The 19,373-nt window shown below is 44.7% G+C and overlaps 1 protein-coding gene across 10 annotated transcripts in view; it reads left to right on the top strand.

Moving 5' to 3' along the window:
* The window catches only part of KIF1B (kinesin family member 1B), a 140,401-nt gene extending 121,999 nt beyond the window's left edge, over positions 1–18,402 (top strand). For all 10 annotated transcript variants that reach the window (XM_084786694.1, XM_084786690.1, XM_084786692.1 and 7 more), the window contains 11 exons: positions 3,365–3,479; positions 4,390–4,523; positions 5,726–5,787; positions 6,953–7,098; positions 7,269–7,508; positions 9,580–9,651; positions 10,863–10,984; positions 11,729–11,878; positions 12,360–12,552; positions 12,761–12,879; positions 13,786–18,402. In XM_084786694.1, coding sequence (XP_084642820.1) covers positions 3,365–3,479; positions 4,390–4,523; positions 5,726–5,787; positions 6,953–7,098; positions 7,269–7,508; positions 9,580–9,651; positions 10,863–10,984; positions 11,729–11,878; positions 12,360–12,552; positions 12,761–12,879; positions 13,786–13,828 — 1,396 coding nt within the window. In that variant the 3' untranslated portion in view covers positions 13,829–18,402. The remainder of the gene's footprint in view (positions 1–3,364; positions 3,480–4,389; positions 4,524–5,725; positions 5,788–6,952; positions 7,099–7,268; positions 7,509–9,579; positions 9,652–10,862; positions 10,985–11,728; positions 11,879–12,359; positions 12,553–12,760; positions 12,880–13,785) is intronic.
* Positions 18,403–19,373: the final 971 nt, after the last annotated feature.

The following is a 19,373-nucleotide window of genomic DNA, read 5'->3' as shown; positions in this document are numbered from 1 at the left end:
CCTAGGTACTTTCTGTTTGCTTTTGTGCACATAGAGATTCTAGTTCACCAGAATGCTTTATGTCTTGAGTTGCTTTTGTTGCTATTTTAATTCAGTGCTTTGTTTCCTGGCTAAGCCTGAGCTGCACCTAGAGCAGAGCAAGGCCTTACTTTGCAACCTTCAGAATGCCGCTGGCACCTTCGTTCTGATGTGTATACAGTGGCATGTGTAACGTTTCAAATGACTTAGTGTTATAAGTTATTTTCTCATTCCATTTACTAACTTTTCAAAAAGATTTTATTTATTTATTTTATGTATATGAGTGCTCTACTTGCATGTACACCTGCACGCCAGAAGAGGGCATCAGATCACATTATAGATGGTTGTGAGCCACCATGTGGTTGCTGGGAATTGAACTCAGGACCTCTGAAAAAGGAGCCAATGTTCTTAACCTCTGAGCCATCTATTTATCCAGCTCCCATTTACTAATTTTAAATGGTTCCTCAAGTTGTAGTTTTCTACATTCTAAAATAGAATATTTTACAATCTCAGGCTTTGTTCTCTGACATCCCCTCTTTTCCTTCCCTGTATCTCCACTCCACCTCTCTAAAAAGCTTGAAAGGTTTGTTGCCTTGCAGACCCCACTTATTTTCTCTGTTTTGTTCTGTGCCTACCACACTACCACACAGAGACCAAACTGGCTACACAGAATCTCACTGTATAGACCAGGCTAGCCTTGAATTCAGAGATCCTCCTGCCTCTGTTTCCTAAGTGTCAGGATTAAAGGTGTGTGCCACTACATCTGGTCTTGTGTATTTTTAAACATTCATTTTTTAAAATCTATATGTCTTAATATGTTTTTCTTTTGAGGATAGAAAAAAAAACTTGCAATGGAAAAAAGTCCTTTTGGGATAGAAAACTTCCTGGTAGTGAAGTGTTTTCTATTCCTCTTTATTTAGGAAAGAAAACGGAAGAAAGTGATCATAACTGTTTACCGCTCTAAAGGCAGTAGAACCTAGGAGAATGCAGCCCAAAAGTGGGATGTAATAAAAATCTCATTCAATAACCAACTTATTCAGAGCATCAGACAATTTGTACTCTGAGGCTTAAGAGCAGTCACATGAGTAAAGTGTACAGTCACAAGGACAAGCTACACATGGCTAAAGTGTATTTTCCCATAGAGGTGTATAGACAAATAATAACAGCCAGTTGCATTGAATAATCTGAAGTAAACTCAGCCCATCCACTACACCTGTGAGGGGGAAACACATTCCAAAGCCAATTCCATGATTTGAAAAAACTGAGATCACAGGATTCTTGTCTTGTTGTCTTGAAGATTTCTCACAAGCACTCAGAGTTCTCCTCACACAACTCCACTCTTCGACTATGTGCTAACAGTACATGAGAAGGTAATACAAACTTATTTAGCTGACATATGATTACAATAAGTTTATATCTTAGTCTGGATGTCATTCAGGTCACATAGTGTCGCCCAGTGGACTCAACAAGCTGTGTCCTTGGCTGGACATTAGCCCTCCCTTCCCCATCTGTCTGTCTCTCTGTATCCGTCTCTGGCAGAGGCAGGTAGGTCTCTGAGTTTGATCCGTATGAATGTCATATCCCATTATTAGAATTTTTCTTTTTTTCTTTTTCTTTTTTTTTTTAAAGATTTATTTATTTTATTTATTGCATATGAGTGCTTTATCTGCAGAAGAGGGTGTTAGATCACATTACAGATGGCTGTGAGCCGCCATGTGGTTGCTGGGATTGAACTCAGGACCTCCGGAAGAGCAGGCGGCGCTCTTAACCACTGAGCCGTCTCTCCAGCCCTAGAATTTTTCTTAAACCAAACTTTAAACAGGATTTTGGGTGCGTGAAGGTTTTCTGCTGAATCTCTAAATAAAAAAAAAAAGGCTTCCCTTGTCTGGCAGTTCTGTTGCCCTTGGGTCACTTGATGACAATTAATTGTTGTTGTCTGTATGCCTTCTGAGTCTGTATAGAGACCTTTCTTGTCCTGCACTCATTGCCTCAAAGTTGACAGTGAGAAACGGTCACATTCTAGGAAAAAAACTGAGGAGAACAGCTAGAAAGGGGAGTGGCCACACCTCAAACCTGGGCACTGGCAAGATGAGGTGTGCTCAGGGAATTCATTTTCAGAACGTTTTCTCTGCTTGGGAGAGTGCTTAGAGAGAAGATATGCCTGTTGTCATTGGAAGTCTAGAAAAGCAGAGCTAGTGATGTAAGGAAGAATGTGATTGGCAGGAAATAGGCACTCTTCTGTCCGAGCTAGGTGAGCTCTGTTCTGCCTAAGAGCTAGTGTTGTGAGGGGGATGGGGCCACAAGAGGCATTTCCCCCATAAGGTGTCATAGTTCCAATAAGGAAAAAGGCACAGAGCTTGGAACTGATCTGTATCTCCCCACCAGTGTCACCTGTGGGTCACGTTTTGCCAATAGGAAAAACTAGTACTTGAGCTTGATTGAACCAGTCTGCTAAATTTTGCTTAGGAAATCAACTGTCAGGTTGATTTTCAGTTACATTTAGAAGGAACAAATACTACCTCTAGTGTTGTTAAATTATTCTCTACCATTGATAGATCAACTCATGTTGGTTCATTGAAATAACGTTCTTCATAATTAAAGTCTGCCCATTCCTACCTTACATATCCCGGATATAACTGTTTCTAAGAGTCACCTGAGCTGGGATGTGAAGTGTAGATCTTGGGACGTGAGGGAAGAAGCTTAGTTCTTGTTGAATCCTTACTTTTTGTTGGTTGGTTGGTTTTTGTTTGTTTTATTTTGTTTTTTCCAGACAGGGTCTCTCTGTGTAGCCTTGGCTGTCCTGGACTCACTTTGTAGACCAGGCTGGCCTCAAACTCAGAGATTCACCAGCCTCTGCCTCCTGAGTGCTGAGATTAAAGGCATGCGCCACCACGCCCGGCTGAGTCCTTCTTATCTCGTTGAAACAGACAGGATGGCTCCTTGGACTTTTTCTTTCAGATTCTGCCCACGTTCTTCTTAATACTTTTGAATGCTCTCATAGTTATGTGGGGCTGCTTTTGTTTGAGAAAGAGTTCTGCCCTGTGCCCTGGCCAATCTGGAACTTGGTGTTTAGACCAAATTTGTCTCAAACTTCTGCCTGATAGGCAAAATCTCTGTCAAAAAGCAGGGATGAGGTGCATGACTAAGTGACCCTAGATGATAGAGGGGGCAAGTGGATGGGCACCCACTTCTTCCTCTAGGAGATCAGGCTTCCTCTATTGTGAGAATGTGATGAACAGAGTGGCCGTGGTTGGCATGGGGTTCCTTAGGATCCCTGCCTCTAGCCGTCCCTCTGCTACGGCAACATTGGCTCCTTTTGCTTGACACATTGTCTTTCTGACCTCAGGACCTTCTACCGTTTTGAGGCCGTATGGGACAGCTCCCTACATAACTCCCTCCTTCTGAACCGAGTGACACCCTATGGAGAAAAGATCTACATGACCTTATCTGCCTATCTGGAGGTAAGAGACCCATAACTGCAGCAGGCCCTAGAAACAGGCAGTGACAGGCAGCTGTCATCCAAAATTCAGCTCATTTTTTCATCCTCATCCCCCTCCATATCCTTAAATTGTTTATTTGATTTTACTTTGGTAACTGTTAGGGTTGTTTTAGATTCTGTTCCAGGGCTCTGTTTGTCAAAAGAGTGCGACGCTTGATTACTTAAGCTTTAGAAACCCAGTTAAGACAGTTTGATACCATGTTTTGCCGGTCAGAGCAGACTAGCAGTTCCGGGTCTTGGAACAAGCCTGAGTTCTTCTGGTTTTATTTTTATGTTTTGAGTGTCATGTACCCAAGGCTTACCTCAACAACTGTGTAGCTAAGGATAACATGTTGCTCCCGTTTCCACCTCCCAGCATGCACCACCATGACTGACTGGTTCTGACTCTTGTGCTGTCACTTACTGCCCCCATGGCCTTAGAGAACCTCTCTGTGTGTCACTTTCTTCTTCTCCTACCTTCTCCTATATTTTTAAAGATTTATTTATTTATTTACTTACTTATTTATTATACAGTGCTCTGTCTGCATGTACACCTGCTGGCCAGAAGAATGCATTACATCACATTATAGATGGTTGTGAGCCACCATGTGGTTGCTAGGAATTGAACTCAGGACCTTTGGAAGAGCAGCCAGTGTTCTTAACCTTGAGCTATCTCTCCAGCCCCTGGCTTCTTTATTTTTAAATAGCATGTAATGATGCATTTTCCCTCAAAGGAAAATAAGTGTATTCATCATGAATTACTATCTGTTGAGTGGCTTTTGAAGTCACTGGTAAAGCAGAAACTTTCCTCTCTCCACACCTAGAACCAGCTTTCCAAATCTGTCCCCGTGCTCTGCCTGCATCACTCAGCCCCTTGTCCTGTCTGTTTGCAGTTGGATCACTGCATCCAGCCGGCCGTCATCACCAAGGACGTGTGCATGGTCTTCTATTCCCGGGATGCCAAGATCTCACCACCGCGTTCTCTGCGAAGCCTCTTTGGTAGTGGCTACTCAAAGTCACCAGACTCGTAAGTTTGTTAAACAAGTTCAGTTTCCAGGTCTTTGGGCAGTCCAACAGAAGGAAACTCCAGCCCTTAGGTACCCAGCTTCTGTTGTAAACCACTTGAGTAGCTGACCCCTGGGATACGATGGCTGCCATGGTGGCATTTGATACAGTGTTAACGAAAGCATGAGCTGATGATTAAAAGGAGGGTACCATACTGTAAATACTTCCAAAACAGGTTTGCAAGAACTGATTGTCACTACTGTTCATATTTTTGGGTTTTGGGTTTTTGTTTTTTTGGGTTTTTCGAGACAGAGTTTCTCTGTATAACCACTCTGGCTGTCCTGGAACTCTCTCTGTAGTCCAGGCTGGCCTCAAACTCACGGAGATCCACCTGCCTCTGCCTCCCAAGAGCTGGGATGAAAGGCGTGTGCCACCACTGCCCCGCTTACTATTCGTGGCTGGGGGGGGGGGGGCTGAGGAAGGTTTCTCTGTGTAGCCTTGGCTGTCTGGACTCGCACTGTAGACCAGGCTGGCCTCAAACTCACAGCGATCCTCCTGCCTCTGCCTCCCGAGTGCTGGGATTAAAGGTGTGCGCCACCACTGCCCGCCACTCTTCATATTTTTAATGGATTGATGAGATTTTTTTCTTTATAAGCATTATTATATATAATTAAGGCACATAAAAATACACATTTGAGAATATATAGCACAGATACTTGACTGTCACCACCCAGGTTGATAGTAAAGTAAGAATCACTATAGTGCAGTGGGAGGTTGGCGGTCTCCTCCCATGAGCGGAATCCAGAGCTTGTGGACCATTCCATGCTGGTCAGCCATTTCCTTCTCTCATGTCCTGTTCTATTCATCATATTGAGTATGATTTAACAGTGGTCAAAACATTAAACCAAAAACAAGCTTCTCCTGAGAGAAGACAAGTAAATCAACAAACAACAGTTTGTGATAAAAATAAACCAGAAAGATGGCTCATGGGTAGAGGGACCTGCCCTCAAGCCTGAGCCCCAGAGCCCATGTGAAAACTGACTCCCCCAAACTGTCCTTCAACCTACACACACACACACACACACAAAATGAAAAAAGTGTGTATCTGAGTGTGTAATTGTAGCCCATTGAGAAAACACATTCATTCTTATGTAAACAATGTAGGTTTTTCCTATTTTTGTGTTACAAGAAACTCAGAAGGTGTTTTGCTTTATTTTCAAATAGCAACCGAGTTACTGGCATCTATGAACTGAGCTTATGCAAAATGGCAGACACTGGCAGCCCAGGTAAGTAAGCTCCTCCCACACCACACGCTTCAAGGGTAATACGAGAAAAACCGAGTCTTTCTCATGTTGGGAGTAGGAACTCTTTTTCAGTATTTTACAAGCCAGTTTTGTAGTGGTGGTGTTATAAGATACCTTACTTGATTTATGATGTATAATGTGTTTATAAAAATGGTGTCCAATGAGATATACCAGGCTGTGAAATATAAACTTGTTTAGAGAATTAGAGTAACTCAGGGGTGTGGGGACACACATCTTTAATCCCAGCACTCAGGAGGCAGGCAGATCTGTATGAGTTCAAGGCCAGCAAATTCCAGGACAACCAGGGCTGTTAAACAAAGACACCCTATCTCGAAAAACTAAAAATAAATAAATAAACAAAAGTGTAAAAGGCTTAGAAAGCTTTGCTTGGGACAGGGCTTTGCTCAGGTCTGCAACTTACCACAGCCCCTTGCCCTCCAACTGTTAAGATCACAGGTTCTGAGCCACCATGCCTAGCTATTCAGAAAAACCTTACACCTGCTTAACACACTGCTTTCACAGAGATGATTGGTGAGCAACAATATCAGCTTTACCAGGGAAGTTACCAGAAATTCACGTTTAGGGTTAACATACAGGTTAATAATGGCAAGGTATTTGTTTAGTGTGCACAAGGGCCCAAGTCTGAACTCAGTATTAAAAAAAAAAAAAAGCATTTGGGAAAATACCATGGATTCTCTGTGTGTCTGAATATGTCTGAATATCTGTCTGCCTTTTTGGTTCTTGGGACAGGGTTTCTCTGTGTAGCCCTGGCTGTAATAAACCAGACTGGCCTCTAGCTGAGAGATCAGCTTGCCTCTGCCTTCCACCGCCTGGCTTTCTATTTTTTATGGTATTGCCCTGACTGACATGGAACTCAGTGTGTGTAGATCATGCTAGCCTCAAACTTGCAGCGATTACCTGCTTCTGCCCCTTCAGTGGCAGAATAGAACACATGTGCCACAATTCCAGGCATTGCTCTTATTAATAAATAAACTCTCATAGATTTTAGGGCCAAATTCAGTTTGCCATATAAAAATGTATAAGAGTTAGTAATTTGTTCTGACCTAAATTGGAATTAGATTTTTCACTGAGGGATTTAAAAAAAAAAAAAAAAACAAAGCAAAAAGCATGTTTCCTCTTATATCAGGCATGCAGAGGCGGAGGAGAAAAGTCTTGGACACCTCTGTGGCGTATGTGCGGGGGGAGGAGAACCTAGCAGGCTGGCGACCTCGTGGAGACAGCCTCATCCTGGAGCACCAGTGGGAGCTGGAGAAGCTGGAGCTGCTGCACGAGGTATCGGGGCAGACGGGGCGGCGTCAGGGACCCGGGCAGGCTACAGCCACCCAGCCCTGCTCCTCCTTCTCTCCATGGCGTCTCAGCTTTTTGGTTTTCTGTGATGATAAAGACATAATCTGCATTCTAAGACGCTCAATGAGCTTAGATAATGGTGTTCATATTCTCAGGTGGAAAAAACGCGCCACTTCCTGCTGCTTCGAGAGAGACTTGGTGACAGCATACCCAAGTCTCTGAGTGACTCATTGTCCCCCAGCCTCAGCAGTGGGACCCTTAGTACCTCTACCAGCATCTCTTCTCAGATCTCAACCACCACCTTTGAAAGCGCCATCACACCTAGCGAGAGCAGCGGCTATGACTCAGCGGACATCGAAAGCCTGGTAGACCGAGAAAAAGAGCTGGCCACAAAGGTGGAGTGTCTTCTTTTCTTAGTCCCTACCACCAGGGCTCTAACATAGTCTCTCTGGTCTTCATTTTCTGCAGTTTTCTTTGAAGACACTGATACTAACACTGAATGTAGAAATAATAAGGATTAATTGTTGCCCCTAAGCTTAAGACTGGGTCACAAGCATATCATAGTGATGTGTCTTATAGATGTGGTAGTGGCCTTGGAAGGACATGAGAGACAAGAAATGAAATGGGTCCCGGGATGATACAAATATTTTAAATGGTATTTGTGTCTGTGTTTTTATAACAAGATTAAACATTCTTTAGTAGGGCTAATAGTGTGTAGCTCAGTGATAGAGTACTTTTGCTCAGCAATGTGCAAGGCCATGAATTTGACCATAACTACTGAAAAAAATACATTAATTAAATAACGACAATAAAGTTTTTCCATAGCAGAAATAAAATGAATAGCTTTATGAGACAGAAGAAGAAAGAGCTTCTTGTTACAGTGAGTATTAAAAAAGATGAGGCCTCAGCAAGGCTGTGGTGGTCAACACCTGTAATCCCAGCACTCAGGAGGCAGAGGCAGGCGGATCTCTGTGAGTTCGAGGCCAGCCTGGTCTACAAAGCAAGAGGACAGCCAAGGCTACACAGAGAAACCCTGTTGGGAAAAACAAAATAAAACAGTAACGACACAAAAAAGATGAGACATCTTTAAAGAGGACAAGAGGGGTTCTGAATGGATGGAAGAAGGCAAAGAGTTGTTGAGGGTGACTCCTGGGTGTGTAGTGTGCATGCAGCTGGTGACAGAGGAAATAGAAAACTGAGGTGGGGGTTGTTTGTCTTGTTTTAGTAGTCAAGTGGTCTTCTAGTGTGTTTAGGAAAATGGAACTGGAATTGTTCATATTTTTGCTTTTTGATTTTCCAGTGTAGGGAATTGAACTTAGATCCTCATGTATGCTAGGCAGTCACTACTATTTAAGCTGTATTCCCACCTCATTTCATGTCTTTTGTTGAGTTGAAAATTAGAGGGAATGTCCATTCTTTTGGATTTTTTGAGGCAAGGTCTTCCTGTACTGCCTTGGCTGACCTGGAACTTGTTATCACAATCAGGCCATCCTTTAACTTGGAGCAACTTTCCCAGCTCTGTCTGCTGAGTGCTGGAATTTGAGGCGTACATTTCTGTGCCTGGTCCTGCTCTTATATTTCTAAGCACTTTTTTAAAAAAGACTTATTCATTTAATCTGTATGAGATCTTGTTTACAGATATGTATGTGCACTACCATGCCTGTGCCTGGTGTCTGCAGAAGTCAGAATAAGGTATCAGATTCACTGGAACTGGAGTTACAGACAGTTGTGAGCCACCACGTGGGGGTGCTGGGAACTAAATCCTGGTCCTCTGGAAAAGCACCCAGTACTCTTAACTGTTGCACTCCAGCCCCAAACTTTTTTTTTCTTTTGAGATGGGTCTCTTTATGTAGTTCTTACTGTCCTGAAACTTGTTTTGTAGACCAGGCTGGCCTCAAACTCACCGAGATCCATCTGCCTCTGTTTCTCTGGTGCTTTCATGGGCCACCATGCTCAGCTCCCAAGTACTACTACTACTACTACTTATTATTATTATTACCATGCTCAGCTCCCAAGTACTACTACTACTACTACTTATTATTATTATTATTTTTTTTTTATATGAATGTTCTATTTGCATGTATGACAGAAGAGGGCATGAAATTCTATTACATATGGTCATGAGCCACCATGTGGTTGCTAGGAATTGAACTCAGGACCTCTGGAAGAACAGCCAGTGCTCTTAACTGCTGAGCCATCTCTCCAGCCCTGCCCCCCCCCCAAGTACTTCTAAGATATGATGTTTGTAGTAATTTTCTTTGGTTGTGTTAAGAATGGTTGTGGAAATCCAGTTGGTTTTTTACTGCCTCACCTAGAAGCATGATAACTTTCCTCAGGATATTGTTAGTTATTCTAAGGCAACATGTGGGTTGTAGCACAGCTATTAGATACGTTAGTCCTCCTTGAATACAGGAGTCATTTAGCCGCTGGAGTTTCATGTTCACACTGTCTTTCTCTCATTTTCAGTGCCTGCAGCTTCTTACCCACACTTTCAACCGAGAATTCAACCAGGTACATGGCAGCATCAGTGACTGTAAGGTGAGCAGTGACTGAGGCCATTGCTTCACACCATTGTGGTGATAACTGTTTCATTCCCAGCTGTTGCCTGCCTAGGTCTTTGTACACTTCCCGTACCTCCTTCTACACAGTCCCATGTTTGGCTCCCTCGTCACTTCTGGGTTTTGCTCCAGCATTGCTTTATTGGGAATGGGCTCAGTGCCCACAACAAGCTAGCAACACCCTGAAACTTTCATTTGTTTTCATTTTATATGTATCGGCATTTTCTTGCATGTAGCTCTGTGCCTGGTGCCTGTGGAGGACCCAAAAGAGCACTGGATCCCCCGGAACTGAAGTCACAGTTTGTGAACCACTTTGTGGGTGCTGGGAGTTGAACCCAGGTCCTCTGTAACAGCAGCCAGTTCTTAACCACTGAGGCATCATTCTGGCCCCACTATCCAATACTTTTTATTTAATTTATTTACTTAATGATTTTTGTTTGTTTGTTTGTTTGGGTGTTTTGTTTTGTTTTGGGTTTTTGTTTGTTTGTTTTTTTGAGACATGGTCTAACTATGTAGCCCTTGCTGCTCTGGAACTTTCTATGCAGTTGTCTTGAACTCACTGAGATCTGCTTGTTTTTGCCTTCCAAGTACTGAGATCAAAGGCATGGGCCACGATGCCTGGCCATCTGGTATTTTTAAAAAAGTGTGTCTTCTTTCTTCATTAAATAGTGTATGCTTCCTGAGAGCAGGACTTTGCCATGTGCTTACAACAATGCATCTATGCTATCAGTACGCTTATGTGCATAAGGCTGATTAATAGCCAGAGAGTTAGCAACACAAAAAGTTTCTCATTCTCCCCTCTCATCCCCCTCCTTGCCCCTTCTTTTCTCCCAACTCTGGGGAGAGCACCAAGGGTCTGGTGCATTGTCTACAAACAGTAGCAATTGTGTGTAGAGGTTTGTTTTCTTAGACTTTGGTCAGTTTTATAAAAATGAGGTGCTGGTTGTCTTGGACAGCTGCTGCTGCTCTCTACAGCAGAGGCCAAGGTCCAGTGCTGCCTCTACAAGCTTGAGAGCCTGAGTTCAGATCCCCGCACCCATGTAAGCAGCATCATCAGTGGGACATGCCTGTTATGCAGTGCTGAGGAGGCAGAGACAAGTGGATCCTGGGGGCTGCCGGCCAACCACTCTGGCTAATTGTTGAGCATCATTGTTTTGCTGCTGAATCTCACTGGCGATATCCTTATTTTAGTTGTCTGATATCTCTCCAATTGGACGGGATCCCTCGGTGTCCAGTTTTAGCAGCTCTACGCTCACTCCTTCCTCCACATGCCCCTCTCTGGTGGACTCAAGGAGCAACTCTATGGATCAGAAGTAAGTACTCAGATTTCACAGAGATAAGCAGACGGATCTCTGAGTTTGAGTTCCAGGACAGCCAGGGCCATACAGAGACACCCGTCTGGGGGATGGGAACAGTGCTGTGTAACGCTGTCTTTTGGATGTGCCATGGCCATTGCACCCCTGAGCTCAACAGCAGCTGCAGTTGCCTGCCTGAGATCTGCATAAGATGAAGCCAGTCAGAATTCTACCATGGGTAGGAGTGGGCCTCTCAAGGCCTCATTCTTAGCTGAGGAGCTATTGGCAACTGATGGCTGCTGCAAGAGTCATTTTTCAGGGGAGCAAGGCCACAGGTAGGCTGCTCATGCTCTAGTAGATGGCCCACACCTGTGAATACACATAGACCCACCTGAACTCAGTAGAGTAGTAACATGAAGTTGGAAGGAGCATGCATTAGTGAGCCAGAGCAGTTGGAGGAACCAGTGCCTCAGGGCTGGCCATGAGACCGATAGGAAACTCACAGGGGAATAGAGTTCATATGCGGATGCTCGTGTGCCTAGACCAGCAGGAGAGACTGTGAGTGGGTGGCCCCAGTGTCCTTTCCAAGGAAAACGTAAGGTGGAGTTGAGATCTGCCTCTGGACACCAGCTTGTCTCAGCTGGACTCTGAAGTTGGTGTGTGCCTCTGGGTCACAGGCAGGGCACTGTGTTCTGGTGAAACCTTGTCCACGTGTGCCTTGAGCTTACTGAAAAGCTTCTTGCCTCATTCTTTCTCTGTCAGGACCCCAGAAGCCAACTCTCGTGCCTCTAGTCCCTGCCAAGAATTTGAGCAGTTTCAAATCATTCCAACTGTGGAGACACCCTATTTGGCCCGAGCAGGAAAAAATGAATTTCTCAACCTTGTTCCAGACATTGAAGAAGTTAGAGCAGGGTGAGTACCGTGACACGCAGCCTTGCCGGACACGAGCGACAAGCAGCAGAAATGGGGTTTCTGCCTCTTCCATGCAAGGTTGTTCAGCCTAGAGCACACTGACTGTCCTTGCTGTGTGCATTAGGCGTCTGAGCCTGGCACACTATGCTGTTGTGGCCAGTGATAATCTAGGCCAAATGGATCATTTACCTGTCTTGTTGTATCTGAGGACTTGGCTAGTGAAAGCATATATTAATGGTTCTTAATTTATTATCACTTGCTTCAGATGAAACTGAGTTCTTGGGGCTGGAGAAATGATTCAGAGGTTAAGAGCACTGGCTGCTCTTCTAGGGGTCCTGAGTTCAGTTCCCAGCAACCACATGGTGGCTCGTGACCATCTGTAATGAGATCTGGTGCCCTCTTCTATCAAGCACAACATTGTATACATACATAAGAAAAAAACGAAACAAACAAACTGACTTCTTTTGTAATGTCTTTTTAGCTCCGTGGTATCTAAGAAGGGCTACCTGCATTTCAAGGAGCCACTTTCCAGTAACTGGGCTAAACATTTCGTTGTGGTTCGTCGCCCTTACGTCTTCATCTATAACAGTGACAAAGACCCAGTAGAGCGTGGCATCATTAACCTGTCTACAGCACAGGTGGAGTACAGTGAGGACCAGCAGGCCATGGTGAAGGTAAGTCTGTCCTGGCTTTGCTTTCTGTTGCTACCTGCGTCCTTCCCTTTTGAGTTTGGAACTCTGGTCTATGGCATGACTCCTACTTTATATCTGAGTAGCTTGAACTTTCAATGCGACGTGCTGTGCACCTTGTGAATATGGCAAGATGGTCCCAGTTGTTCATTCATTACAATAACTTTCTCATTTACCTAATGTTTCTTTCCAGACACCTAATACCTTTGCCGTGTGCACAAAGCACCGTGGGGTCCTTCTGCAAGCTCTCCATGATAAAGACGTGAATGACTGGTTATATGCCTTTAACCCACTTCTGGCTGGCACCATAAGGTAACATGTTGCTCTTTTGTTTCATTTTGTCTTGTCCAGACAGTCTTTTTTTTTTTTTCCCCTTCCCAAGACAAGGTTTCTCTGTGCAGCTCTGACTGTCCTGGAATTCACTTTGTAGACCAGGCTGGCCTCAAACTCACAGAGATCCTCCTGCCTCTGCCTCCTGAGTGCTGGCACTAAAAGCATGGGCCACCATGCCGGGCTCAAGCATAATGAAATTACACGATGAGAATGAGTCCCCTTGCTCTAGTGAGGTATCCATGTCCTCAGCTATGGGACATTGGCCTCACCATCACCACTTAATCTCCTTTCATTTTTAGTTTCCAAGAGGTCCCAGGTAGGGTCCAGGGCACCGAGTAGAGGAAAGATCGTGAATGTTTAATGGACTCCCACAGTTCAGCCCTGTTTCTGAGGAGCGTATCTCACAGAGTTCCCAGAGTAGAGAAGACCACAGTCTAGCCCAGTGGTTTTCCTCCTTCCTAACACTGCCACTCTTTTGTTTCTTTGTTTGTTTATTTGTTTGTTTTTGAGACGGGGTTTCACTGTGTGGCAGCCCTGGCTGTCGTGGATGAGCTTTGTAGACAAGGCTGGCCTCTGCTTCCCGAATGCTGGGATTAGAGGCGTGCCTGGCTCACTGCCACCCTTTAATACAGTTCTTCATGTTATGGTGACCCCATAAAAATATCTTCGTTGCTACTTCATAACTGTCATTTTTCTACTGTTATGAGCCAAAATGTAAATATCTGATATGCAACCCCTGGGAAAAGGTCATTCAATCCCTAAAGGTTGAGAACCGCTGGTCTAGACGTTTGTTTCAGAGCATAGAAACCTGGGCTTGTGGCGTCACTCATGAAGAGCGATGAAAACCACTCAGTGTTCTAACCGTGCCTCCCATTTTTCTCATAGGTCAAAACTCTCTCGCAGATGCCCGAGCCAGCCGAAATACTAGGTGACTCTGCTGAGCCTTGCTCGCCTTCGACAGATAAAGAAAGTGTTACCTCTCATTCTGTTTGTGATTCCTGACGGTTATTCTTGTCTGTAATCCTGTGGCTTAACTACTTCTCCCTTGTCACCCGGCACTCCTCTAGCTCTCCTGTCCCCTCTCTCCACAGTTCTGTACTCCTCTCCTTTTTTCTTGTGCTAAGACTTGTAGCATGTGGCCTAACAAAAGGGGGAAAAAACCACTACACACGTTCATGTACACTCACACTCACACTCACCCTGAGGGGGTCCAGCAGATCTCCAAGTGATTTTCCCATGTTCTTCAGCTTTGTTTTGGATGACAGGTCCCCTTCATGGTCACTGTCTGGCTGTGTATATCTCTGTATATCTCTGGTTTCAGGGTACTTTCTCTCTCTATCTCTTTTTTCTCCTCTGTTTATGCTAATACTGCTTTTTCTTGGGTGGTTTAGCGACCGAGGGAGGAGACATCTGGTATTGTCAGTCCTGAGAAAAGAATTTGCTTTTCCCTCCTTCTGTCTCTTTTTTTCTTGGCTGATCCCTGCATTTCCATTCAGGGAAGGCACTGTGGGAAGCTCAGAAATGGGATTTATATTCTCTGTACAAATCAGGGCATATAGCATGGATTTTTAGAGTGGAAGATACAGAGGGGCCTTTGTGATAGGCCTGGAACAGCGGCTGCTGCTGGCTCTTTAAGGCCCAGGCTGCTGCAGTAGATTGGGCAGTGGGTGATGAGGGTCCTGTAAACTTTTCTCCTCAGTGGGAAGGAGGCTTTTGTCTAGGAGTTTCCCAACTCTGTCCTCAGCATTATTAATGCCGGAGGCACTGTTTGGAATTATATGATGTCATGAACACATTCCCCACAAGGGGGAGTGTGGGAGTGTTTGACTTTCTCTTGATAAACTGGATCATTGTTGCTTTGAGAGCACTGAGTGCAACTTGTGATGGTCACAGCTCCCTCTGATCAAAGAACTGTAGTTCCAGCATAAACTTGGCAGTCACCATCTGAACCCAGTGGCCATTTCTAGTAATATTTGTCTCCATATAAGCAAACATGGCAGGCTCTGTTTTCTGTATGCCAGAACTGACCAGCCCCTACCACCACTCCAAACAAATCAAAAGACACTTAAGGTCGGAAAAAAAAGTGTCCCCCAACTGCCCTGTGGTTCACTATTGGATCCACGCCCCATATGGTGTGGAAATACTCCCTTAGGGAGAAGAGTTCACTGCCCCCAGTCTCTGTGGCTTCTAGCAAACCAGGTCTTGGGTTCCAGAGGTTGTCACAGGAAATAATGCTCGTCCTTCACCTGCCAGTGTCACAGGACTCAGGACAGCACAGAGTGCCCAGGTTTGCTTACTTTGGTTGCAGTGCCAGTGACTTGGGGCTTGTTCCTGCTGCCGTTCACTGGTCTTGCCAGGCTGTTTGAGCGTCACGCAGGCACCCAGGAAAGCATCTGCTCACCTTCGCTCTGGGACAGTCCCTGGCCACCTGGGGGTAGTGAGGAATGGATTTGTTTCTGGTCAAGAGCTCACTCACCAGAGCAGAGCAGCCACTAGGGAGGCGGTCGTGCAGACCCTTGCTTCTGACCTCTCAGCAGGCTTCTCTCTGAAGAGCAGGACTGGTGACGCCTTTTGTTACGGTGGCCTTGCAGAGAAAAGGAGAAGTGGACCATGGAGAAAAGAAAGGGCAGAAACCAGACTGTTCTTATCTACAAGATGATGGGCTTTTTGGTGGATTTTTAGAACTTTTTGTTTCGTTTCGTTTTTCTTTTTCGAGACAGGGTTTCTCTGTATACACTTGGCTGTCCTGGACTTACTTTGTAGACCAGGCTGGCCTTGAACTCATAGAGATTCACCTGTCTCTGCCTCCCGAGTGCTGGGATTACAGACATGTGCCACCATGCCCGGCCTAAAACTTTCTTTCTCTCCTTAAAGCATAGGTCACTAACTGTAATGTTACTTGTTTTCTAAGCATATATATGAGATTCTTTAACGTAGTTAGAAGTCTCTGTTGTGTAAGGGACACAACATGCTTTTCTAGTGTATACTCAAATTCAGCAGGTTCTGTCTGAGCTTGGAGACAGCTTCCTGGACCAAAACTAAGTCTAATTTCAGGGAAATGAATATGAAAGATCGCTTTTAAAGTGAATCACTAATGTTGCTGCTGTTACAAAGTTAGATGGAAGGATCCGTGTCTGTGACGAGAGGTATGAAGCCTAAGGGAGAGGGAAATTGTGCGATACACTAAACCCTGCAATGACTTGTGTTTCCTTTTTCTTTCTTTCTTTCTCTCTTTTTTTTTTTTTTTTTTTTTCTGAGAGAAGTTTTCTCTATGTAACAAGCTCTGGTGTCCTGGACTTACCTTGTAGACCAGGCTGGCATTGAACTCACAGAGACCCACCTACCTCTGTCTCCTGAGTGCTGGGATTACAGGTATGCTCCACCACACCTGGCACATTTTCTTTTAGCTCAAACAAAACTGGTTTAGAAAGTCTTTGCTTTGCAAATATCAAATGTTAGCATGAGCCAAACTGGACCACCCCTTTTTAAGATGCCCCATAAGGAGGCCCCATTAGGAAGCCAGGAAAGGTGGGGTTGGGCCTTGGGCAGGCGTTCCTCCACCTGCCTCTCCTCCCGCAAGGCCCATGCTCACATCAGGATCTAAGCACCTCGGGGGTAGGGGGGTGGGGGGTGGGGTGGTTGTGTTATTTCCAGAGAAGGTCACCTCTGCTTTGAAGCTGTGAAAGAAAAAGCGTTTTATGGCAGGACCTGTTGATGAGATTTTTGTGGTTGCCATGGTAGCAGGAAAGTTAAGACAACCTTTAAGGTAATGTTTTTCTTTTTAATTTTCAAAGCACTCCTTTCAACAACAAAGTCTAGAATACAAACATACAAACTACAGAAAAGTGAGTGCTAGTTAAAACGAATGACCACCCCTCTTCCTATCCGCCTTCATCTTCCTTTCTCCCAAGCAAATACGGCCTCACAACTGTCCCCCTGACCAGTGCTCAGGCCTTGCCTGCTTCTGTGCGACTACCCTGGGAGTCAGTCAGCTTTCAGGCCCAGAATGTGCGGGGGGCCAAGCAGTCCCTGCACAAGGTCAGGCCAGAGCACAGGCCAGGCTGCTTCCGAGCAGGCTCCTGAACGCCACCCATGAGTGAGAAAGTTAGTGAGGCACGTGCTGAAGGTTCCTCAACTATTATTATTTTTACCTTCAGCTACATGGAATTTATATATCTATTACATTTTCAATTTTTTTCCTCTTGTTTAGATGAAGGAATGAATGGTGGTCGTGATAAGTCTTTGGGGTCTGAAAACAGGTGGCTTTTCCTGGCACATATTTCAAAGCATAGACTTTGTTACCTGCTGCTTCTAGTCTAATTGACAGGGATATTTAACTTTGTAGGTATCTGTATATTTATACCGCGGTAATGAGTTGCACATTGGACTGAAAGGGGATGGCTCTGCCCTGTGTGCCTCCTGTTGGGACTCTTGCATTTCCCTCGTGGGCGCTGTGCTCCGGGTCTTCTGAACAGTGCCAGGGATGGGTGGTGTGTTTGGCATGGGTCCTTCACTTTTCATTTGGGTTCCTTCTTGAAATTGTAATCTTTAACTTGCTCTATGAGAAGAGAAGAATTATTCTGTTGCTGCTCTTAGAAGGTCTGCTGAGTGCATTTGAATAAAACTCTGGTGGTGTGCACCTCAGCCATCCACCGTGCCCAGTGGTCTGCCGTGAGTAAGACCGCGACTGTGGAGCAAGGCAGAGGTCATCGGCTGAGAGATTATTGCTGCAGACTGTTCAAAAGGCCATTTATGAAGTAGGTATCTGAGCTCTGAAAGATCCCCAAGAGCCCCTAATAACTTAAAACGGAATGAAGAGATTTCTATCTTAAAGAAATTAAGATTTGATACAGAACTGGTGTTAAAAACTCACAGCCAGAGGTTAGGGGTGTAGCTTAGTGGTAGAGCACTTGGCAATGGTACGTGATGTTTGGTTCAATCCCCGGTACTGCAAATCAGACAGACAGAAGGCCTCACAGTAGATAGCTGCTCCGACAGAAAGTCCAGGCAGAGCTTGGTCTCGTGTGACGCCCTGGATGTTCATGTTGTCATGTCTTTAATTGGTTGTTTTTCACGCTGTGTGTTCTGGCATCAGTTCACCTAAGGGACCCACCAGCCTTCCCATGTTTAAGCGTTGTCTGTCACGAGTCAAGTCTCTTGTCACCATCCCCATGCTATATCAGAATCCATGAAGCATAAGTGGCCTTTTTGAACCAAGACTTTGCAAACTGATCTCTCCCCAGTGAAGGAGTTGAGCACAAGCAACAATGTACATTATTAATTTTGGATTTCATTTTCATGTTTTATTTTGTAAATATCTGATGTTTGGAGCTTGAGTATACAAAATGTAAATACGGTTCTTGTATTTGTACTAATCCTGATTCTTTTGCTGTATAGCCTTAGATGTGTAATGCAGACATTATCTAACTGTGTATGGTAACCTTGCATCACAGAACTGCTAGTGAACGAGGTAAAAATAATAAAGGTACAACCAGTGCATCAGATGACTTGTGATTGTTCTTCTTGTTTGGTTGTTGCTTTGGTTTGGTTTGGTTAGGTTTTTCCAGACAGTTTCTCTATGTAGGCCTGGCCGTTCTGGAACTCACTCTGTAGACCAGGCTGGCCTCAAACTCAGAGATTTGCCTCCAGAGTACTGGGATTAAAGGTGTGTGCACTGCCACTGCCTGGCTTCTGTAGTTTATTCTTGTGCCCTTTTGAAAGTCATTGCATACTAATTTTACTTCTTACAGAGATAACTTTTTTTTTTTTTGAGACAGGGTTTCTCTGTTATCTTGGCTGTCCTGAACTCACTTTCTAGACCAGGCTGGCATTGAACTCACAGTGATCCCCCTGCCTCTGCCTTCCAAGTGCTGGGATTAAAGGCGTGTGCCACCATGCCCAGCCAGAGGTAACTATTTTACTATATATATATATATTTTTTTTTTTTTGAGACATAGTTTTTCTGTGTAGTCCTGGCTATCCTGGAATTGACTTTGTAAACCAGGCCAGCTTTGAACTCAGAAGTCTGCCTGCCTATGCCCCCACCCCTGCCTGCCTGTGCCCTCCTCCCCCGCCTATGCCCCCAACCCCCGAGTATTGGGATTAAAGGAGCATACTACCACTGCCCGGTTTATTTTATTTATTTTGCTTTTTTTTGAGACAGGATTTCACAGTATGATCCTGGTTCACCTGGACTCACTATATACATCAGGCTGACCTCAAACCCACAGAGATCTGCCTATCTCTGCCTCCTGTGTACTGTTATTAAAGGTGCATGCCACTATGCCCGGTAATAATTCTTGTCTGAAATAAAAACCACGTGTGACTTACAGGTTCCTCTCTGATATAACTAGAAAAGTATATATGGTGGTGGTAATTGAAAGCGTTTTCTGTCAAATATGTAAGCAACTACTTTGTCTAAAAGAAATGGGCATTCTCCAGAGGCCCCTTTTTGTAGAACTACTTATGATAAG

The sequence above is a fragment of the Acomys minous genome, assembly GCF_964271855.1.
Source record: "Acomys minous genome assembly, chromosome: 6".
NCBI lineage: Eukaryota > Metazoa > Chordata > Mammalia > Rodentia > Muridae > Acomys > Acomys minous.
Note: the sequence above shows the minus strand (reverse complement) of the source record. Positions and strands in the feature narration are given on the sequence as shown.